The sequence below is a fragment of the Chiloscyllium plagiosum genome, unplaced genomic scaffold (genome assembly GCF_037043375.1).
Source record: "Chiloscyllium plagiosum isolate Xiang-an unplaced genomic scaffold, Cpla_swu_hap1 HiC_scaffold_27, whole genome shotgun sequence".
Taxonomy (NCBI): Eukaryota; Metazoa; Chordata; class Chondrichthyes; order Orectolobiformes; family Hemiscylliidae; genus Chiloscyllium; species Chiloscyllium plagiosum.
The window spans coordinates 7,962,547-7,981,780 of NW_028270165.1; the positions used below are offsets into that span (position 1 = coordinate 7,962,547).

Genomic DNA, 19,234 nt, shown 5'->3' on the forward strand with positions numbered 1-19,234 from the left:
CAGCATTTCCTCTGTCCTGCAGAGGTACCAGCGGGTCACACAAGCGAGAGACCATTCTCCTGCCCCGAATGCAGGAAGGCCTTCAGCTGTTCCTCCGTCCTGCTGACCCACTGCCGGGTCCACATATTGGACAAGCCCTTCAGCTGCTCCAAATGCGGGAAGGCCTTCAACGATACCTCTGCCCTGCTGAGGCACCAGCGGGTCCACACCGGGGAGAGCCCGTTCTCCTGCCTCAAGTGCGGGAAGGGCTTTAACCAGGCATCCCACCTTCGGGTCCATACGGGGGAGAGGCCCTTCCCCTGCCCAGAGTGCGGGCAGGCCTTCAGCAATTCCTCCCACCTGCTGAGGCACAGGCGGGGACCATACCGGGAGAGGCCGTTCACCTGCCCCGAGTGCAGGCGGAGGTTCTCATCATTCTGCACCTTGCAGAAGCACCAGCGGGCACACCAGTGCTCCCAAAAATCTGATTCTGCTGGTGAAACTGCTGTGGGTCACTGCCAGGACTGAACCCCTGCCCATTCTGACAGTGCTTACAGCGGGAGAGTCGGTCGGATTTTTTTGTTTTATGCAGTCGTGCTCCCCACCCCCGCAACTTTGCTTCCAGTGGGCACTGCTGCTCGTTGAGACCAGGAGCTGTTCTCTCTAGTGTTTTCTGTCCAGCTAAAGAATTATTGGCTCTGTCTGGGAACGAGCCCCAGTCTGTAAGACATAGCTGAATACTTCAGGGTGTCCATTCACATTCAGCAGTGACTTTGGAATTAAATTTACGGTTATGTGCCTGTGAACAACTCAGCATCGAAGAATTGCCCAACGGGTTGGCAATCCATTGTTGGGAATTGATTGCTTCAATTGATAATTTAAAAAATTCTCTTCCTTAATTTACCCCTTAATTTTGTCTATGGGATGGTGGAGGACTTGATCATAAGGCTTAAATCATCGCTATTAACTGGATTATTTTGTTTAACTTTGCCCTAGTAACTTTGCGGTATTCATAATTGTTTGTTCTTGTTTAAATTATAATTCTGGTGTGCAAGATCTGTTCATCAAGTGTGGTCCTCTTGATGAAACTGCTGTGGGTCACTCCCAGGACTGAGTCCCTGTGCATTCTGACAGTGTGTGTGCAGTGGGAGAGTCAGTGGGCTTTTTTGTTTTATGCCCTTGCCCCGCCCTGTCCCGCCGCCAACTTTGCTTCCATTGGGCGTTGCTGCTTGTTGAGCCCAGGAGCTGTTCTCTCTAGATTCTACTGTCCATTTAAAGAATTGTTGGCACTTTCTGGGAATGAGTCCCAGCCTGTAAGAAATAGCTGAATACTTTGGGGTGTCTATTCACATTCAGCAGTGACTTTTAAATTGGATTTACAGTTACGTGTCTGTGAAACACTCATAGTCCAAGTATTGCACAAAGGCTTGGCAATACATTGTTGGAAACTGTTTGTTTGAATTGGTAAGTTTTTTAAAAAAATTCTTTCTTAATTTGCCGCTGAAATTTCTATTTCTGAGATGATGGGGGACTTGATCAAAGGGTTTAATTCATTGCTATTAATTAGATTATCTCCTTAACTTTGGCCTAGAAAAGTTGCCGTATTTATAATTGTTGGTTTTTGTTTAAATTATAATGTTGATGTGCAAGATCTGTTCTTCATCAAGTCTGGTTAGGAACAGTTGAGAAATTGAGGGACATTGCATGTTTTAATTTCACTGTGTTGTGAATCTGGTGAGAGTGACATTCATTTGTATTTGGTTGCTTACCCTTAGTTGTAATGTCTTTCACCCCAACTATTCACTATAGGAGTGAGTTCCACAGTCTCACCACACTCTGAGGTTTTTCATGAAATCTTTAGTACAGAATTGGAAGGGAAAGTGTTGACGAGGGCAGAATATAGGGTCTTAACTGCAAAAGCCAGGAAGTCATTCGACAAAGTAAAACCATGACAATGTAGGGACAAATAAGGAACTTTGACAGCAATGAAGAGGTCACACGTCAGATTTCAAGATAATGGTCGTGACAAAAAGAAAAAGTACTCTGCTGATATTGGATATTGTAATTAAGCAAGTTTCGAGATGCTGCAGTTGGTTGAATATGATGACGTAAGCGATGAAATAACCAAAACCACGAATGTAATTTGATGCCGGTAACCATAAAGCAAGAGTATACTGTTGCTTGATATAGGTCAATTGCGTGCAAGTAGGCCATTCAGCCCATCGAGTCAACATTGACTGACCGTCCCACCCAAAACCAGTTCGTTACTCTATCTCTGTAACACTGCATCTCCCATGGTCAATCTGCAGTCACCTGCACATCCTTTGGACTGTGGTAGGAGGCCAGAGCACCAGAGGAAACCAACGCAGACACAAGGGGAGAATGTGCAAACTCCTCACAAAGGGTGGGTTCAAACTCAGATCACTGATGCCGTGAGGCAGCAGTGCTACCCACCGTGACACCACCACATGCTGCTTTCTAAAGAAGTGAATTTCAAAGACTTGGGAACACTTGAGAGAAAAACAAAACTCTCCTATCTTAAATGAGAGGCTAGTCTCTGGCTAGAAATGAGTGGACATTACATTTACATTCAGTCCTCTCCAGATGTTATACTGCTTCATCAGATCATCTGTTTCTTCTAAACGCAAATTGATACAAGCCCAGCCTGACATCTCCTTGTCCCCGATTATAAGTTGAGTAAATCAGCGACCCTCGACCTCACTGGATTGACACAGGATGCCCTCAATCCAAGTTGACCTTAATTGTCTAACCTCTTGACGCCCACGCCACCATGTGGTCAGCCGCAACTCAGCCCTGAACGAGAGCAGAGGAACTGAATAGACAGCAGTGAGGTGGACATTGCATTCCCAGAGAATATTGTTCAAGTGAGAAAGTTGTTCAGCTCACATTCAGATCATTGCAGGGATCATATCTCCTCTCATTTAAATATCTTAGATCCCAATAACGGTCTAGTTTTGTTGTACATTGTGTGTGTTTTACCTGATTTTCTGTTGCTGTAATTCCCTTTGGGTGTGTGAATTCAGTACCAGATAATAGGCTCAGTTCTGAATTTTCCTTGAGGATTGGTGTAGAACGTACTAAGTGTCAGTCATAATGGAAGAAGCTGTACTGTTTATTTAACCCTTTGCTGTCATTGTCCTGGGACTGAATGAATGGGGAAGTGTAGAGGGAGTTTTTCTCTGTATCTAACCCAATGCTCTCTCTGTCTTGACAGTGTTTGTTGGGGACAGTGTTGAGGTAGCTTCACTTTCAATTTAAGAGTAGAGGAAGCTTTATTCTGATTGTAATCCCATGCTGTCCTTTTCCTGGGAGTGTGAGATGGCATCTGTAATTGAAGTGAATGCAGACTTGCTGTGGGAGTGGAGGGTACTTCTACCTGAGCACACCCATCTTTGAGATTGCTGTGCTGATCAAGACACTCTCAGACACCTTCATTCACTTTTCCAACCAACCACAGGGTGGTTAAGGATGGTATAAATGCAAGCATTGCCAGCGATGCCCACACACCATGCATGAATAAATACTTTTTGTTTAAAAGTTACATTCACGTTTCAAACCCTCTAATGTATGATTACTTACATGGAAAATTCCTGTCAGTTTGGAATATCATTTTAAAACATAGGAATGTGTCAACCATGTAGAAATATAACAAGAACAACAAATGAAGAAGTTAACAGGTAATGAGCAGGACCAGAATGCTGAGTCAGTCTGACCTCCATGGCTGAGAGAGTTCTCCCAGATGTTGAAGTTACACCAGTGCCTTTTACTCTTGCAGCTTGCCAAAAGTTTGTCCCCGATGTAAGATCATTCAATGACCCGAAGAACTAACTGTTTTTATCTCCATAGCTGCTGCCAGACTTGCTGAGTAATTCCAGCCCTTCTGTTTTATTCTATTATCGGATTTGAGCTTCCCTAAGTCAGTGTAATAAAGAACTGCAATGCTGGAGATCTGAAACACAAAAATGCACCAATTGCTGGAGAAACTCAATAGGACTGGAAGCACAAGTGGAGAGAGAAGCAGAGTTAGCATTTCAAGTGCTGTGACCCTTCTTCACAAGTGTTCTGGGCGCATGTCAGGATATTGACTCTGTTTCTTTCTCTGTCTCTCCACCGGTGTTGCCAGACTGGCTGAGTTTCTCCAGCACTTTCTGTTCTGACACTTTCACAAGGTTGATGTTTGTTATCCATCCCGAATTGCAAGGTGTCTTGCTTATGTCAATTCAGAGAGCAATTTAAGAGTCAACCACATTGCTGTGTTTCTGGAGTCACATGTAAGCCAGACCAGGTAAGCATGGCAGTTTCCCTCCTGAAAGGACATTGGTGAACATGGGCTTTTATGACTATTGACGTCAGTGCCATCGATACCATACTGAGACTAATTTTGTGTTCCCCATTTATGATTTGAATTATTCACATCTCACCTCTTGCTGTGGTGGGATTTGAACTCATGTTCCCTGGATTACTCATCCTGTGACATTATGTCCACACTGTTGTTTCCCATCTTTTGCTATTTTGTGTTTGCTCTTTACGTCTTTGTCCTCAGATGTTTGGGAAAGTGAACCTGTTTAAAATATTGCCCTAAACCTGCCCCTTTGACCAAGTCTTTGGTCACCTGTCCTAATCTGTGCTCCACTCTTGTGATTTTTAAAGGAATTCTCATTATGTTCACGTGAAGCACTTTGAGATAGTTAACTGTACCACAGGTATTATTTGAATGCAGCTTGTATTCCTATCTTAATATCTGAAAATAGAGGGTCATATTTTAAAAGTAGAAGACAAAAATGAGGATGATTTTTTTTCTTTCTCATGGTTGTGTGTCTTCCTCAAAAGGCAGTGAATTCAAAATCTTTAAGGCAGAGGTAGATAGGTTCTTGCTAACCAAGTGGGTGACAGATTGTCGGGAATGTGGAGGAATGTAGAGCTGAGGTTGTATTCAGATCAGCCATGATCTTATTGAATGTTGCAGCAGGCTCGTAGGGCCGAGTGGCCTACTCCCGCCCTTTGTATCAAGCAGTCTGTGTCTCCCCTCTTATAGCTATGAACTGGATAATTCCTTTCCAATATTGCGCCTTGCAGACAGTTAAGTGAACACCAGATGGTCTCCTATTGGGAGCAGGCATATTGTAGCAATTGCAATATTTCTTGTGTTAATTTTGTTGCTTCTTACTCAGTATTGCTGAGAATCATCTAAATAAAAACCAAAACACTTCTATAATTATCGCACCAATGGAAGTGTTGGTTTGGATGTAACATTATTGAATTAGCCATTCCCATCTTTTCCAGAATTCTATATTTAAAGCCCTCGAGTCTGGTTTCTACCCCTGAAACAGTTCTTATCAAGGTCATATTTGACATCCTTTGTAACGGTGACAGGAATGAACATTCCCTCGTCGACCTGCGGACAGCCTTGATCAGGGTTAATGACAGTACTGACCCTCTCCAACATCGCTGTATCCTCTGGGAGGGTCTGCTTTTAGCGTCTTCCGTTCTTATTTATTTAACCGTAGCTGCTGGTGTTGGCATCTATACTGATGATATCCAACTGTGCCTGAACACCACTTCTCTCCCGACTCCTCTGTCATTCATAATTTACCAATAATTTCATCTGAATGCCTGCCCAATTTCCAGCATTGGATAACCATAAACATTCCCTTAGTTAAATATTGTGAAGTGTGAAGCCATTGTTTTAGTCCCCAAGTTCGACCTGAGCACCCCCCGCCCCTCCCCCAACCCCAGTAACTCTGTTGACATCCTTCTTGTCACATTTAAAACTAGGATCGATAGATTCGTGATCAGTCGGAGGATGAACAGTTCAAGGGAAAGGGCAGGAAAGTGGATGTGGGGAATGCCAGATCATCCACGATCCTACTGAATGGAGGAGCAGGCTCAAGAGGCTGAATGGCGTATTGCTGTTCCTATTTCTTGTGGATCCCGAGCCCTTACCTCTGATACAGGGCCCTGGCTTCAGTATGTGCCATTACTGAGAGTGCTGATGTTCCCTTGTGTAATATCAACAACTTAGCAGCTGCTGAAACCTCTTGCTCCTTTGTTACCTCTGAACACAATATGCCAATGTGTTCAGGGCAGGCGATGGCCACTTTATTGTCACCAGACCATTCACCCAGGTAATGTTCACGGGACTTGGGTTCAAAACCTGCCACGGCAGATGTTGGAATCTGAATTCAATATAAATCTGGAATTAAGAGTCAAATGATGAAATCGTTGTGGTTTGTTGTAAAAACTTATCTGGTTTCCTGCTGTCCAAACCTGGTCTGATCTACATGTGATTCAGATCCACTGTCAGCTGGTTGAATCTTCACTGCACTTTCAATCAAAACCTCCAGGCGGAGGTTCACGATAACCTCCCTACTTTTGTACTCCATTTAAAGGCCAATCTCCCTTTTGCCTTCCCTATTACTCACTGAACTTGGATGAAGAGTTCATGTCATCCTTACCACCTGCATTCTAATCAACTGCAGTCCTGGCAATAGTACTTTCACTTTACTTATCCAAGTAATTCATATAAATATAGTAAATAATTTTGTGCCCCTGCACTGATCCCTGTGGAACGTTGCTAGTTGTAAGTTGCGATCCTGAGCATGCACCTTATCCCTCCTGTATCATTGGTTAGCCAATCATCTATCCATACGATTAGACTGTTTCCAATATCATGTGCATATCATTGGCTCTGCCAGCAAGTCTTCCCAAACCGTCCTTGAAAAAGTGGTGGTGAGCTACCTCTTAAATTACTTCACAAATATGATGTGGTCTATAATAAAGGTTCAGGAGCGAGTTCCAGGATTTTGATCAATAACATCGAAGCAATGCGTATATGTCACAGTTGGAATGTTGTGTTCACACTTATCTCCTCTTGCTGGTTGAAGTGATGGAGTGGAAGTTGCTCTTGAACAGCCGCCACTCATATAATCAAGCCAGACTGATCGATTGTGGCCAGAGACACTGCCATTTTGCCTTCTCACCAATCTACATTCTTTCCATCCAAGTTTTAGTCACAACAAACTGCCACGCAATGCTGTTATGGCCACAGTAAACTATAATAACGTGAAGATCGCTGGGATGATTTTCTACATCCGACTGCAATATAAACACAGATCATTGTTTCCAGTTTTGGTGGAACAAACGACATCGTATTGGTGGATAATTACAGTTAGTGCAGACACAGCTATCCATCGATAAATATTAATTCTGATCACTTCAATGGCCAAATTTCAATTCAGAAACCAAGTGCACTCGGCTGCTTGTAACATAGACAACATGACAAAGTGGCTCATAGGAGGAGAAATGGGGCATTGAGGAGGAGTGAAATGTTTTCTTTTGGTCACCTCCACAATTGTTAGAAAAACAGGTTGAAACGATTCTTAAAAGGTGGCTGAAGTAATAATGTGGCATAACACTTCAGACAGCGCAAAGTGGAAGATCACTTTCTAGTGGAAGAAAAAGATATTTCTTATTTCTGAAAGAACTGGGAAACAGAAGAGGGAATGAAATCTGACTTGGGAACTATTTCCTATTTGTTGAGAATGTTGTTTCATAACAGTCTTGGTTTAGAGCATAAGCTCTTCATCAGGAATAAAGGGTGGCCCAAGGGGGCTGAGAGGTAAATGGGAAGGAAGTGGGGCTGGATGAATGGCAGCTGGGAATGCAATAGGTAGATGGAGGTAGGGATTGATGGTAATAGGTCAGAGATGAGGGTGGAGCAAATAGGTGAGAAGCAAGGTGGACAGGTATGACAGGTCAAGAGGTTGGTGTCGAATTGGAAGGTTGGATCTGGGACAAGGTGGGGGAGAGGAAATGAGGAAACTGATGAAATCTACATTGATACCATGTGGTTGGAGGGTCCCAAGTCAGAAGGTGAGGTGTTTTTCTTACAAGCGTTGGTTAGCAAGAGTTTGGCAGTGGAGGCAGCCCAGGACTTGCATGTCCTTGGCGGAATGGGAGAGCGAGTTAAAGCGTTCAGCCACAGGGCGTCGGTCGTTTAGTTTTAGTGTCCCAGAGCTGTTCCCTGAAACGTTCCGCGAGTTGGCGTCCAGTTTCCCCAATGTGGATGAGACCATATTGCAAGCAATGGACATCATCTTATAAATAGATTGCATAAATCTTAGCCTGCCAGAGTTCTTTTCTTTAATTAAATTAATGAAAATTTTAACTAAATTGGGTGACTGCATGAAACGGTTTGCTGGTCAGATTTGAATCATCACTCCCAAATAAGACAATGCCATGAATATCAGTGAACTGCTCTTTTTGTTAAAAACCACAAGTTCTTGATGTATTTTCACAACTTACTGGTATTCACATCTGCACATTCAATGTCAAACTCTGACATCAGAAATGAAATTACACCATTAATTTTGACTTTCAATATTCGAAGAAGCAAATTAATAGCACACAGTCAATACCCAGTCTGATTAATATGAAATTAAATTTAACCAAAAAAACATAAAACCAAGCTGGGAGATAAGAAATGGGGGAAGGGCACAAAGCAAGAAATGCAGCATCATAGAAGGTGCTCCTCCAGGGAGTGTATTTTACCAACTACCGCTGCTCAATATAAACACTCTGATATGATCCTCCGGTTTTAATGTAAACCATAGCCCCATACAGTAGGTATCATTTAAATGAGTTAAAAATACAAGCCTTGAGCAAATCCAGCCTCCAGCCTTACCCCCCGCTTCTTGGAGCTTGGACCTTCCTCAAGCTCCGGCGGGTCGTTGAACTCCTGGGCTCCAGTTGCCACTCCTCCACTGAAGAAGCTTTGGGAAGCAGATGCAAAGGCAACATACAGAACAGAGCACCATTGTAAATGAAAGCAGCTTACGGAGACATTGGACAATAGCATCACATGGTTTTTACCCATCGACCTCTGGGTTATGTGCCCAGCACACTCACGCAGCACTACTCTGTTTCTGGGCTCCCAGTAGCTGGATTGTGGATCAGTTTAAAGTAGGTCCTATATCTCTGATTACATTGGTACACAAGGCAGTGAAGAAAGGTTTCAGCACACTGGCCTTCATCAATTAGGGAATTGAGTATAGATGTTGGCAAGTTATGTTGTAGTTATACAGGACGTTGATAAGGTTGCACCTGGAATATTGTGATCAGTTTGGTCCCCTTGGTGTTCTGACTTCTGACTTCTTCAACTCTGGGTTTGTGTTGAACTTGATGGGATACTTTGTCCAACTTTGCATGTTTAAACAGTATCGCTCAGATGATTCATTTGAAACTTTTCAGGAAGTGAGCTCAATAAGATTGAACTATTCAAAGTTACTTGGACCCTATTTTAAAATTACATCAGGACCAGTAGTCAGAGACACGTACAGCATGGAAACAGACCCTTCAGTCCAACTTGTCCATGCTGACCTGATATCCTAAATTAATCTAGTCCCATTTGACAGCACCTGACCCATATATTCTGGCAGCTCATTTCATATATGTACCAGCCCCTGCATGAAGACGTTGGCTCTTTAATATATTTCGCCTCTCACCCTAAACCTATGCCCTCTAGTTCTGGACTCCCCCACTCCTGAGAAAAGACCTTGTCTATTACCCTGTCCATACCCCTCATGATTTTGTAACTTCTATTAGGTCACTCCTCTGCCTCCGATGCTTCAGGTAAAACAGCTCCAGCCTATTCAGCCTCTCCCTGGAGCTCAAACCCTACAACCCCCAGCATCATTCCCATAAATCGTTTCTCATGGAGAAGTTAACGTTTCAGTCCTGAAGAAGGGTTAATACTCAAAACGCTGACTACTCCACATTCTGAGGCTGTATTCTCCCAACCTCCTGCTTGCAACTTCGGGTTGCAATATGTAGTGGCTCAGTGGTTACCACTGCAGCCTGACAGCGCACGGTTTGATTCCAGCCTTGGATAGCTGTCTGTGAGGAGTTTGCACAATCTCCCAGTGTCTGCATGGGTTTTCTCTGGGCGATCCTGTCTTCTTACATAAACCAAAGATGTGCAGGTCATGTTGATTGGCCATGCTTAATTGCCCATAGAGTTAGGTACATTAGTTAGAGGGAAATGGGTGTGGATGGGTTACTCTTCGGAGGGTTTGTGTGGACTTGTTGGGACAAATGGCTATTTCCTGTAGCTAATCTCATCTGCACTATTCTTGTCTCTAACGAATGGCAGAGTCGACTCGACGGGCCCAATGGCCTAACTTCTGCTCCGATGGTCTTGCGGTCTGAGGTTTATTTGGATCATTTCATTGACGATGTGCAGTCCCTGGCTCAATGAGCAGCAGTGCCCCCGCTGGTGCTTCCGCAAGTTGCAAGCAAACATGAACCTCTTCCCACACTCGGGCCAGCTGAAGGGCCTCCCACTGCTGAAGGACACACAGGTGTTTCAGCAGGGTGGAGGAATTGATGAAGGCCTTCCCGCACTCAGGTCAGCAGAATGGCCTCCACCCCCCCCCCCCCCCCCCCCGCCCCCGTGTGGACCAGCTGGTGCTTCCGCAGTGTGGAGGAGCGGATAAAGCCCTTCCCACACTCGGGGCAGGAGAACGGCTTCTCCCAGGTGTGGATGGACTGGTGCCTCAGCAGGGCTGAGGAATTGCTGAAGGACTTCCTGCACTTAGGGCAACTGAACGACCACTCCCCCATGTGGACTCACCAATGGGCCAGCAGGTCGGAGGAAAGAGCAAAGCCCTTCCTGCACTCGGGGCAGAAGAACGGCCTCTCCTCAGTGTGGACCCACTGGTGTCTCAGTAGGTGGGAAGAACTGCTGAGGGCCATCTCGCACTTGGGGCCGGAGAACAGCCTTCCCCGGCGTGGACCAACTGGTGCGGCAGCAGGCAGAGGAATCACTGAAGGCCTTCCTACACTCAGGGCAGCAGAAGGGCCTCTTCCCCTCTGTAGACCCACTGGTGCTTCAGAACCCTTTCAAATTTCACAGTATCCTTCTGATAGGAGACCAGAATTGCACACAATATTCCAAAAGTGGTCTAACCAATGTCCTGTACAGCCACAACATAACTTCCCAACTCCAATACTCAGTCAGAGGATTGCGAAAGCTTTCAAAACCCACAAAAAACAAACAGGAAAGAATGGAGGGACAAACCGAATTTTTGAAAGTCAGCTTGGAAGCATCAATGAGAAATCGGCGGACTGGGTTTATTGGGGACCCGTTCTCCTTAAATACACTATATACGTATTCCTCTTCTGCTCTTCGTAGTTTCTCTGTGCTGCAGTGTGTAGTGGCTCGTTGAAGTAATGTCCTGCTGCAGCAACGTTTGTGGGTGTTGGGATGATTGTTTCTGTGGTTATGTATTTGGTTTGTGTGTGTTGTTTTTCTGTAGACGCTAGTTTGAAGTTCCCCGTTTGCTGTTCGCTCTACTGTGACATCTAAGAATGGTACTTTGTTGTTGTTCTCCTCTTCAAACCAGGAGCCCCCCTCAGGCCCAAAGCCTCACCATTTGGAACACCAGTGTACAGACGAGTCAAAGGCCTCCACTGAAAACACCAAGTCGAAGATTCACGCCACTCCATTTACTCCATCCAAGAATTCCTGAACACCAAAGACACTAAGATAGAAGAGTATGGAATAATGCTGTCCTTTGACATAACAGCCCTGTTCACATCCATTAACATCAACTTGGCCAAAGAAAACTGAAGACACTACTCGAAGAACCAGAGACACAAACACAGCACCAACTTCATCAGCAAAGATAGTACTGTCAACCTCGTAGAACTGTGTCTTACCACCCACTTCGTATTCAGCAACAAGCCCTCCAAACAAATCAACGAAATACCCATGAAACCACCAGTATCAGGATTCCGAGCAGAAGCAATAATGCAGAGACTCGAACAAACAGCCCTTCCAACGATCCACCCAAACTTTGGGTCCACTACAGTGATGACACTTTTGTCATCAAAAACTAAAACAAATTAGAGGAAACCTACAACACCATCAACAATATCCTCGCTGACATAAAATTCACAAAAGAGGAGAACAACAACAAAGTGCCATTTCTGGATGTCACAGTAGAGCAAACAGTCAATGGTAAATTCAAAACAGCCTCTACAGGAAAACAACGCACACGAACCAAGTACTTAACTACAGAAGCAATCATCCCTCCACATACAAACAAATCTGAATCAGGACACTATTTCAACGAGCCACGACACACTGCAGCACCCAGGAACGACTATAAATAATTACACAGCGCATTTAAGAAGAATGGGTAGCCTGCACCCCTGAAAATGGTTTCCCTGACCGGGAATCGAACCCGGGCCGCGGCAGTGAGAGCGCCAAATCCTAACCACTAGACCACCAGGGAAATGCGGATTCCGCGTGTCAGCTCTCCTAAAAATTACTTTCCTGCCCGGAAATCGAACCTGGGCCGCGGTCGTCAGCAAGCTTTCACCTGTGCATCCAACAATGTCATTTCTTGTATCCATTGCTCCCGATGCGGTCTCCTCCACATTGGGGAGGCTGGAGACTCCTCGCAGAGTCCAGTCACGGCGCTTGAGGGGATATTTCCAGGACAACCGCAACAATCAACCCCATCGCCCTCTGGCCCAACATTTCAACACCCCCTCCCACTCTGCCGAGGACATGTAAGTCCTGGGCCTCCTCCATCGCCGCTCCCTCCCCACCCGATGCCTGGAGGAAGAACGCCCCATCTTCCGCCTCAGATAAATTCAAACCCAGAACATTAATGTAGACTTCACCAGTTTCCTCATTTCCCCTCCCCACACCTTACTTCAGTTCCAAACTTCCAGCACAGTGCTATCCTCATGACCTGTCCTACCTGCCAATCTCCCTTCCCACCTATCCGCTCCACCCTCCTCTCTGACCTGTCACCTCCATCCCCACCCCCACTCACCTATTGTACTCTTTGCTACCTTCGGCCCAGCACACCCCCACCCCCCAATTTATCTCTCCGCCCTGGAGGCGTCCTGCTTCCATTCAGGATGAAGGGCTTTTGCCCGAAAAGTCGATTTTCCTGCTCCTCGGAAGCTGTCTGACCTGCTGTGCTTTTCCAGCACCACTCTGATCTAAACTCTGGTTTCCAGCATCTGCAATCCGCACTTTTGCCTGCCCAATAAACCCAGTGTGTCGATTTCACATCAACAAACTGACACAAGCAGACATAACGTGTGCAGAAACCCTAGCCACATTACTTTACATAAAAGACATCTGGGAAATGATGTCCAGACAACTCAACACTCTCAGCATCATGGTAGCCCACAAACCTACCAACACACTTAAACAGCGGCTAATGAACCTGGAATAGCCTATACAAACAACCCGCAAACGAATGTTATTTACAAAATACCATACAAGGAAATATATACATGAACTCTGCTGCACAGTTCTCTGTGGCAAGAAATGCTGGGATGAGATAAGGAAGATTTTTTTCAGCCAAAACGAATCGGCACTGACTGGACAGCCATTTAAAATCAACGCTGTCAGGCCAGGATGGAAGATCCAACAGGATGAACAGATTTCTTATTTCCTGAAGATTTACAAAGCTGAGACTGGGTTTTGGTGTTTGTTCCCTTTCCACTCCCAGGAGCCGCAGTGGTTGGCGAGGTGAGTTGGAGAAAGTGAAGTATGTCCATGAGCAGCGTGTGGGGCGATTTCAGCTTCCCCTCCTCTGACAGCGCTGTGACGTGACTCTGATGTTCTCAGGGACACTTACTGACGCAAGACAGTGAAAAGATTCCCATTCCCGCAAATCAGGAATTCAAACCGTATGCCGGCTTCAGGACAATGAGAAAGATTAATTGGGGTGTGTGAAGAAGCTGTGAGCTGCATTTCAAACAGGTAGGTGGAGTCAGATGCGTCATCCATTGCGCCCCTGGCACTGAGCGTACCTGACGCCACCATGCTGCAGAGTTCTGACGTTAACACGGACATGCGCAGCAATGGGAACATTCACAAGAGGAACAGCCAAAGATAATCACCGTCACTGCTTCCCTTCCATTGTCCCAACTTGGTGAAGCAGTATCTTTCACTGGCAAATAAAACACATTCGTCCTCAGGTGCCTGCTTCATTTCGATCACGACTTCACGCCCCTCACTGTTCTCGTCTCATTTCCAAACACTTGGCTCATAGCCTCAAAAGTAGCTCTGTGGGTATCTGCTTGTTCCACCCTGACAGGCAATGGGTTGCAGATTTCCAACCCCTCCACTGATGTGAATCTTAAAGAAGAAACCGGGGAACAGTCTTCCTTTCTTTTTGACGACATTTCTCAACTGTAGTCGGCAAGGTTCACACCTGCGTGGGGAAACCGCAATCGATCTCAAATCCATCGTATTAACCACTCGACCCACGAATAAAGAACCACACTGACAGCTTCATTTTCCAGGTCTCCCTGCCTGTGGAGCTGAGAAAGAGTGAGTTATTGCTGGATTTGTTTGAATACAATCACTTCACAGGTTTCGAAAGGGTTACATATCTGCACATGGCGAGTCTGGTTGTTTCATCACGAAAGATGCAATAAACTTTCAGTTAAAAGCAAAAACAGAAATTGCAGGAGCAACTCAGCAGGTCAGGCACCATCGGTGGAAAGAGAATCAGAGACAATATTTCAGAACTCTGTTTTCTCCCACAGGTACTGCCAAACCGGCTGAGTTCCTCCAGCAGCTCCTCTTTGTGTCTCTGATTCTCAGCATCCGCAGTCCTTTACGTTAGAAATTAAATCAATTCAGCCTCATGTGCAGGAATGAGAATTTCCCAAAAAATTGGCAGAGATTTCAAGGCATTTGGAAAAAAAAGTAAAAGTGACATTAGGAAGAACACTTTCTTGTCCCTGTCTGACCGTGACAAGGAGGCAGATTCAAGAACACAAAAGGGAATTCGGTGGTCATGTCCAAAGTAACAATGTGGAGATTTACAGGGCGAAGGCAAGAGAATGATACGAATAGAGACTCTCGTTTACTTGCTGTGTAGAACCAGCAGAGCTAATGTGGGCCTCAAATTGCGCTGTGACACGTGTTGTGAATCAGAGTGAACTCACAGTTCAATCAACGGAAGGTGGGGATTTAGAAAAGTTTATATTTATACAATCTCCTCACGTCAACGCAACAACAAAGTGGTTTAATTATCCGCCAGTGGAGAGAACCCGGTTCCTGGAGATGGGACAAAGAGCTGGCTCAGGGATATCAGTCCACATTGCTCTCTTTGCCACGAGTTCAGAGGGAGAACATTGGAGGGACAAAGGAGAGAATAACGATCTGTGTCGGAGGGTGACTAACTGTTCATGGAGACTATTCCTGGCTAACAATAAGTCGTGTGTAACAGCAGACGATGTGATAACAAGGCCTCGTGTGGGTGTGGTAGGGATCAAGAGCATGCGGGAGTTCGGGTCCAAATAATATTGAACTCGATCTTGAAGACTGGAGGATTCCAAACGGAATATGAGGCGCTGGTCTTCCATCTGGAGCGGAGCTTTGCTGGAACACTGCTGCATGCCTGAGACAGAGATGTGGGCCAGGGAACAGGGTGGCGTGTTAAAGTGACAGGCAACCAGAAGCTCATCGCCTCTGGGTGGGCTCAAACCACCAACTTTTCGGTTAACAGCCGAACGCGCTGACCAATTGCGCCACAGAGACAGGCGATGACATGGGCTGCGCCATCGCTTAGGGGAGGCTATTAGTGAATTCATAATTCAGCCTCCACGCCTAGAATTACAATTGTCATCTATCAGTTTTACTTTTCCATAATAAAGCCTGGGAGATTTATTGTGGAGACACCGGGGACAGTCTGCAGACACATCCATGTCAGGAGGAACTAGCTTTCTTACTCCGGGGCCGTCGCCCTTCGAGCCTTTCAGTGTTTTGCCTGTTCCCGAGTTCTCTCATTGGCTCGGAGACGAGAAGGGGTTTGAATTCCTGATGTGCAGGAATGACAATTCTTTCAATGTCTCAGATCAGTTCATGTCCCGTGAACATCAGAGTCAATCTCCCGGCCTCTTCCACAAGGGGACGCTGTCTGGACTGTCTCTACTCAGTCGGACAGTTCATCTTTCATTCTCCTCTAAATCCGCTTCCCAAAGAGTTTCTAAAGATTCACAAAGCTGGAGACTGGGATTTCTGTTTTGCTTCATGAACATTTTTCCATTTCCTAACTGACAATATTTTGCCAAAATCTCTTCCCAATTATACACCTTGCGTCATGTCCAGGGATGAGGAATTTCCATTTTGGAGAGACATTCCCAAGGTTGGGAATGTTCGCTTTGGAGCAAAGAAGGTTAACTGGAGATTTCCTGGGGCTGTTGGTAATGATGGGAGAAGAAGCGGTGGGAATGGGCAGATTAATGATCAGAAGAACCAATTGCCACTGACCAGAGTCAGTTACCAGAGGACAGGGATTGAAGTTCTTGAATGAAAAGCAGCACTTGTGCCGAATAAACACAGAGAATACTGCAGAAAGCCAACAGGTCGAGCAGCATCTGCGGAAAGGTAAACAGAGATGACGTTGTGAGGCTGGTACGTTGTTTGTTCAGAAACCGAGGTTCCTGCATGGCAATCAATTCCCAGTCATAAGAAAACGTGGCTTTATTGAGCACGGTTTTGTGAAGTTTGAGCGATAGTGCAACCAACAGGAAGTCATTTAAAATCGCCAGCGAAGAAAGCATAGTCAGCAGGTTACCAGCCTGGGCAGGGGAGCCCCAAAGCATCTCTACGCCAACACCTTACGTGTTCGGCCACAGCTAAGCGCCCAAAGTTGTGGTCTAAAATTTCTCATGGAATGGTTCTAACAGGAAAGGTGAGTATTGGGCTTGTCCTGTCCGCGCCATAGCCCCAACGTATCCTGTTTCCCTGGATTTGATCAGGACAGAGGAGGCTGATGGGAGATCGAACTGAACTACACACATTGATGAGGGATAGAGCGGGTGGGAAGGATCCATTCCCATGCGTAGAGAGATTAATAATCAGGGCCTAAAATAAGGAGCCACTTCAAGAAATTTGGGGTTCATTCAGCAAAGCTAATGTAGAACTGTTCACAGAAAATTGTGATGAAAGTCTCTCGAATTATTTTGATGAGAAGTGTTGATGATGCTAATACAATCGGTAGGATGAACGTAGATTGGTAAATGTATTTGGTGACAGTTCTGTTCTCGCCCTGTGAGCGAAACCTGGATCTGAAGGAATAAAAGGGACATTAACAACATCGATCTGAAATTGGATACGTGACAAGAAACAGAGCCATCATTAACAGTTGGCTTTTGAACTGGAGAAGGTTTCTCGTGAAATTAGCTTGAGGCTTGAGGTATGCAAGGTCAAGATAATTTAGGTAAAACACGGAAACGCTTTCCTCATTAGCAGACAGTGAAAGGATTACAAGACGCAAATTAAACATTTTCGATAAGTGATACAGTGGACTGGGAAGATAAGTATTATAAACTGTGAACAACAAAGTTCTGGAGCACAACACTTACATTCAAAGACCGAAAACATCCAGGTCCTGATTAATCAGATTGCATTGTGGTGCTTTTCTGCAAAACATCCACTTGCAATATCCTACAAAAGAGTGACAAAACCCATCCCTGTCAGCCCAGGATAGAAAATCCGAAGGGATGAACGTTTGCTGATTTTCTGAAGATTCACAAAGCTAAGACTGGGTTTTGGTGATTGTTTTCTTTCCACTCCCAGGAGCCGCAGTGGTTGAGGCGGTGAGTTGGGGAAAATAAAATGTGGCCGTGAGCAGCGTGTGGGGCTATTTCAGCTTCCCCTCATCTGACAGCGCTGTGACGACTCCGATGTTCTCAGGGACATTGACTGACGCGAGACAGTGAAAAGATTCCCATTCTCGCAGATCGGGACTTCAAACCGTATGCCGGCTTCAGGACAATGAGAAAGATTAATTGGGGTGTGTGAAGAAGCTGTGAGCTGCATTTCAAACATGTAGGTGGAGTAGATGCGTCATCCATTGCGCCCGGGCCCTGTGCGTACCTCACGCCGCCATGCTGCAGAGTTCTGACGTTAACACGGACATGCGCAGCAATGGGAACATTCACAAGGTGAACAACCAAAGATAATCACCGTCACTGATTCCCTTCCACAGGCCCAACTTTGTGAAGCAGTATCTTTCACTGGCAAAGGAAACGCCCTTGTCCACAGGTGCCTGCTTCATTTCGATCACGATTTCATGCCCGTCCCTGTTCTAATCTCATTTCCAAACACTTTGCTCACAGCCTCAAACGAAGCTCTGCGGGTATCTGCTTGTTCCACCCGAACAGGCAGTGGGTTGCAGATTCCCGACCAGCCCCAATGTGAGTGAAATATTTTTCCCCCTCCACTGATTTGAATCTGAAAGAAGAAGCCGGGGAGCAAGCTCCCTTTCTTTTCGACGACATTTCTCATTTTGTACTCGGCAGGGTTCACACCTGCGTGGGGAAATCGCAATGGATTTCAAGTCCATCGCATTAACCAGTCGGCCCACGAATACAGAACCACACTGACAACTTCACTTCCCAGGTCTGTGTGCCTTTGGAGCTGAGAAAGAGTGAATCATCGCAGAGTTTGTTTGAATCCAATCACTTCACAGTGTTTCGAAAGAGTTAAATATCTGCACACGGTGTTTGCAGATATTTAGGTGTTTCATCCCAAAAGATGAAATGAACTTTCAGTTAAAAACAAAACTAGAAATTGCAGGAGGAAATCAGCAGGTCAGGCAGCATCCGTGGAAAGAGAATCAGAGGCACCATTTCAGGATTCTGTTTTCTCCGACAGGTACTGTCAAACCTGCCGAGTTTCTCTTTTTGTCTCGGCTTCTCCGCATCCGCAGTCCCTGACGTTCGAAATTAATTCAATTCAGAAACCCCTTTGTGGAGAAGATTTCCGTTTGGGGAACATTTTCCTGACCCCATCAAAAGCACACAGCTTTGAAACCAAGGAATAACAACGAACACACCGCCCCTGAGTGGGCTCGAACCACCAACCTTTCGGTTAATAGCCGAACGCGCTGACCAATTGCGCCACAGAGACAGGGGACCACGAGGGTTGCGCCATCGCTTAGGGGAGGCTATTAGCGAATTCATAATTCAGCCACCCCGCCTAGAATTACATTTGGCGTCTATCAGTTTTACTTTTCCATTATAAAGCCTGGGAGATTTATTGTGGAGACACCGGGGACAGGCTGGAGACTCATCCACGTCAGGAGGAACTAGCTTTCTTACTCCGGGGCCGTCGCCCTTCGAGCCTTTCCGTGTTTTGCCTGTTCCCGAGTTCTCTCATTGGCTCGGAGACGAGAAGGGGTTTGAA

The 19,234-nt window shown here is 45.7% G+C and overlaps 3 protein-coding genes and 2 non-coding genes across 7 annotated transcripts in view; 2 read left to right on the forward strand and 3 right to left on the reverse strand.

The window, feature by feature from the left end:
- LOC148142996 (endogenous retrovirus group 3 member 1 Env polyprotein-like) overlaps positions 1 to 19,234 on the forward strand; it is a 512,937-nt gene that overhangs the window by 380,603 nt on the left and 113,100 nt on the right. The window lies entirely within an intron of this gene.
- LOC148143001 (uncharacterized) overlaps positions 1 to 19,234 on the forward strand; it is a 323,712-nt gene that overhangs the window by 60,758 nt on the left and 243,720 nt on the right. The gene's annotated exons all lie outside the window — the stretch shown is intronic.
- LOC148143002 (uncharacterized) overlaps positions 1 to 19,234 on the reverse strand; it is an 86,529-nt gene that overhangs the window by 28,754 nt on the left and 38,541 nt on the right. The window contains exon 3 of the mRNA XM_087975771.1: positions 19,023 to 19,027. Within this exon, the coding sequence (XP_087831897.1) occupies positions 19,023 to 19,027 (5 nt within the window). The remainder of the gene's footprint in view (positions 1 to 19,022; positions 19,028 to 19,234) is intronic.
- trnae-cuc (transfer RNA glutamic acid (anticodon CUC)) lies at positions 12,225 to 12,296 on the reverse strand. Its single transcript has one exon. It is a non-coding gene; the product is annotated as a tRNA-Glu (tRNA).
- On the reverse strand, positions 18,885 to 18,958 carry trnan-auu (transfer RNA asparagine (anticodon AUU)). Its single transcript has one exon. It is a non-coding gene; the product is annotated as a tRNA-Asn (tRNA).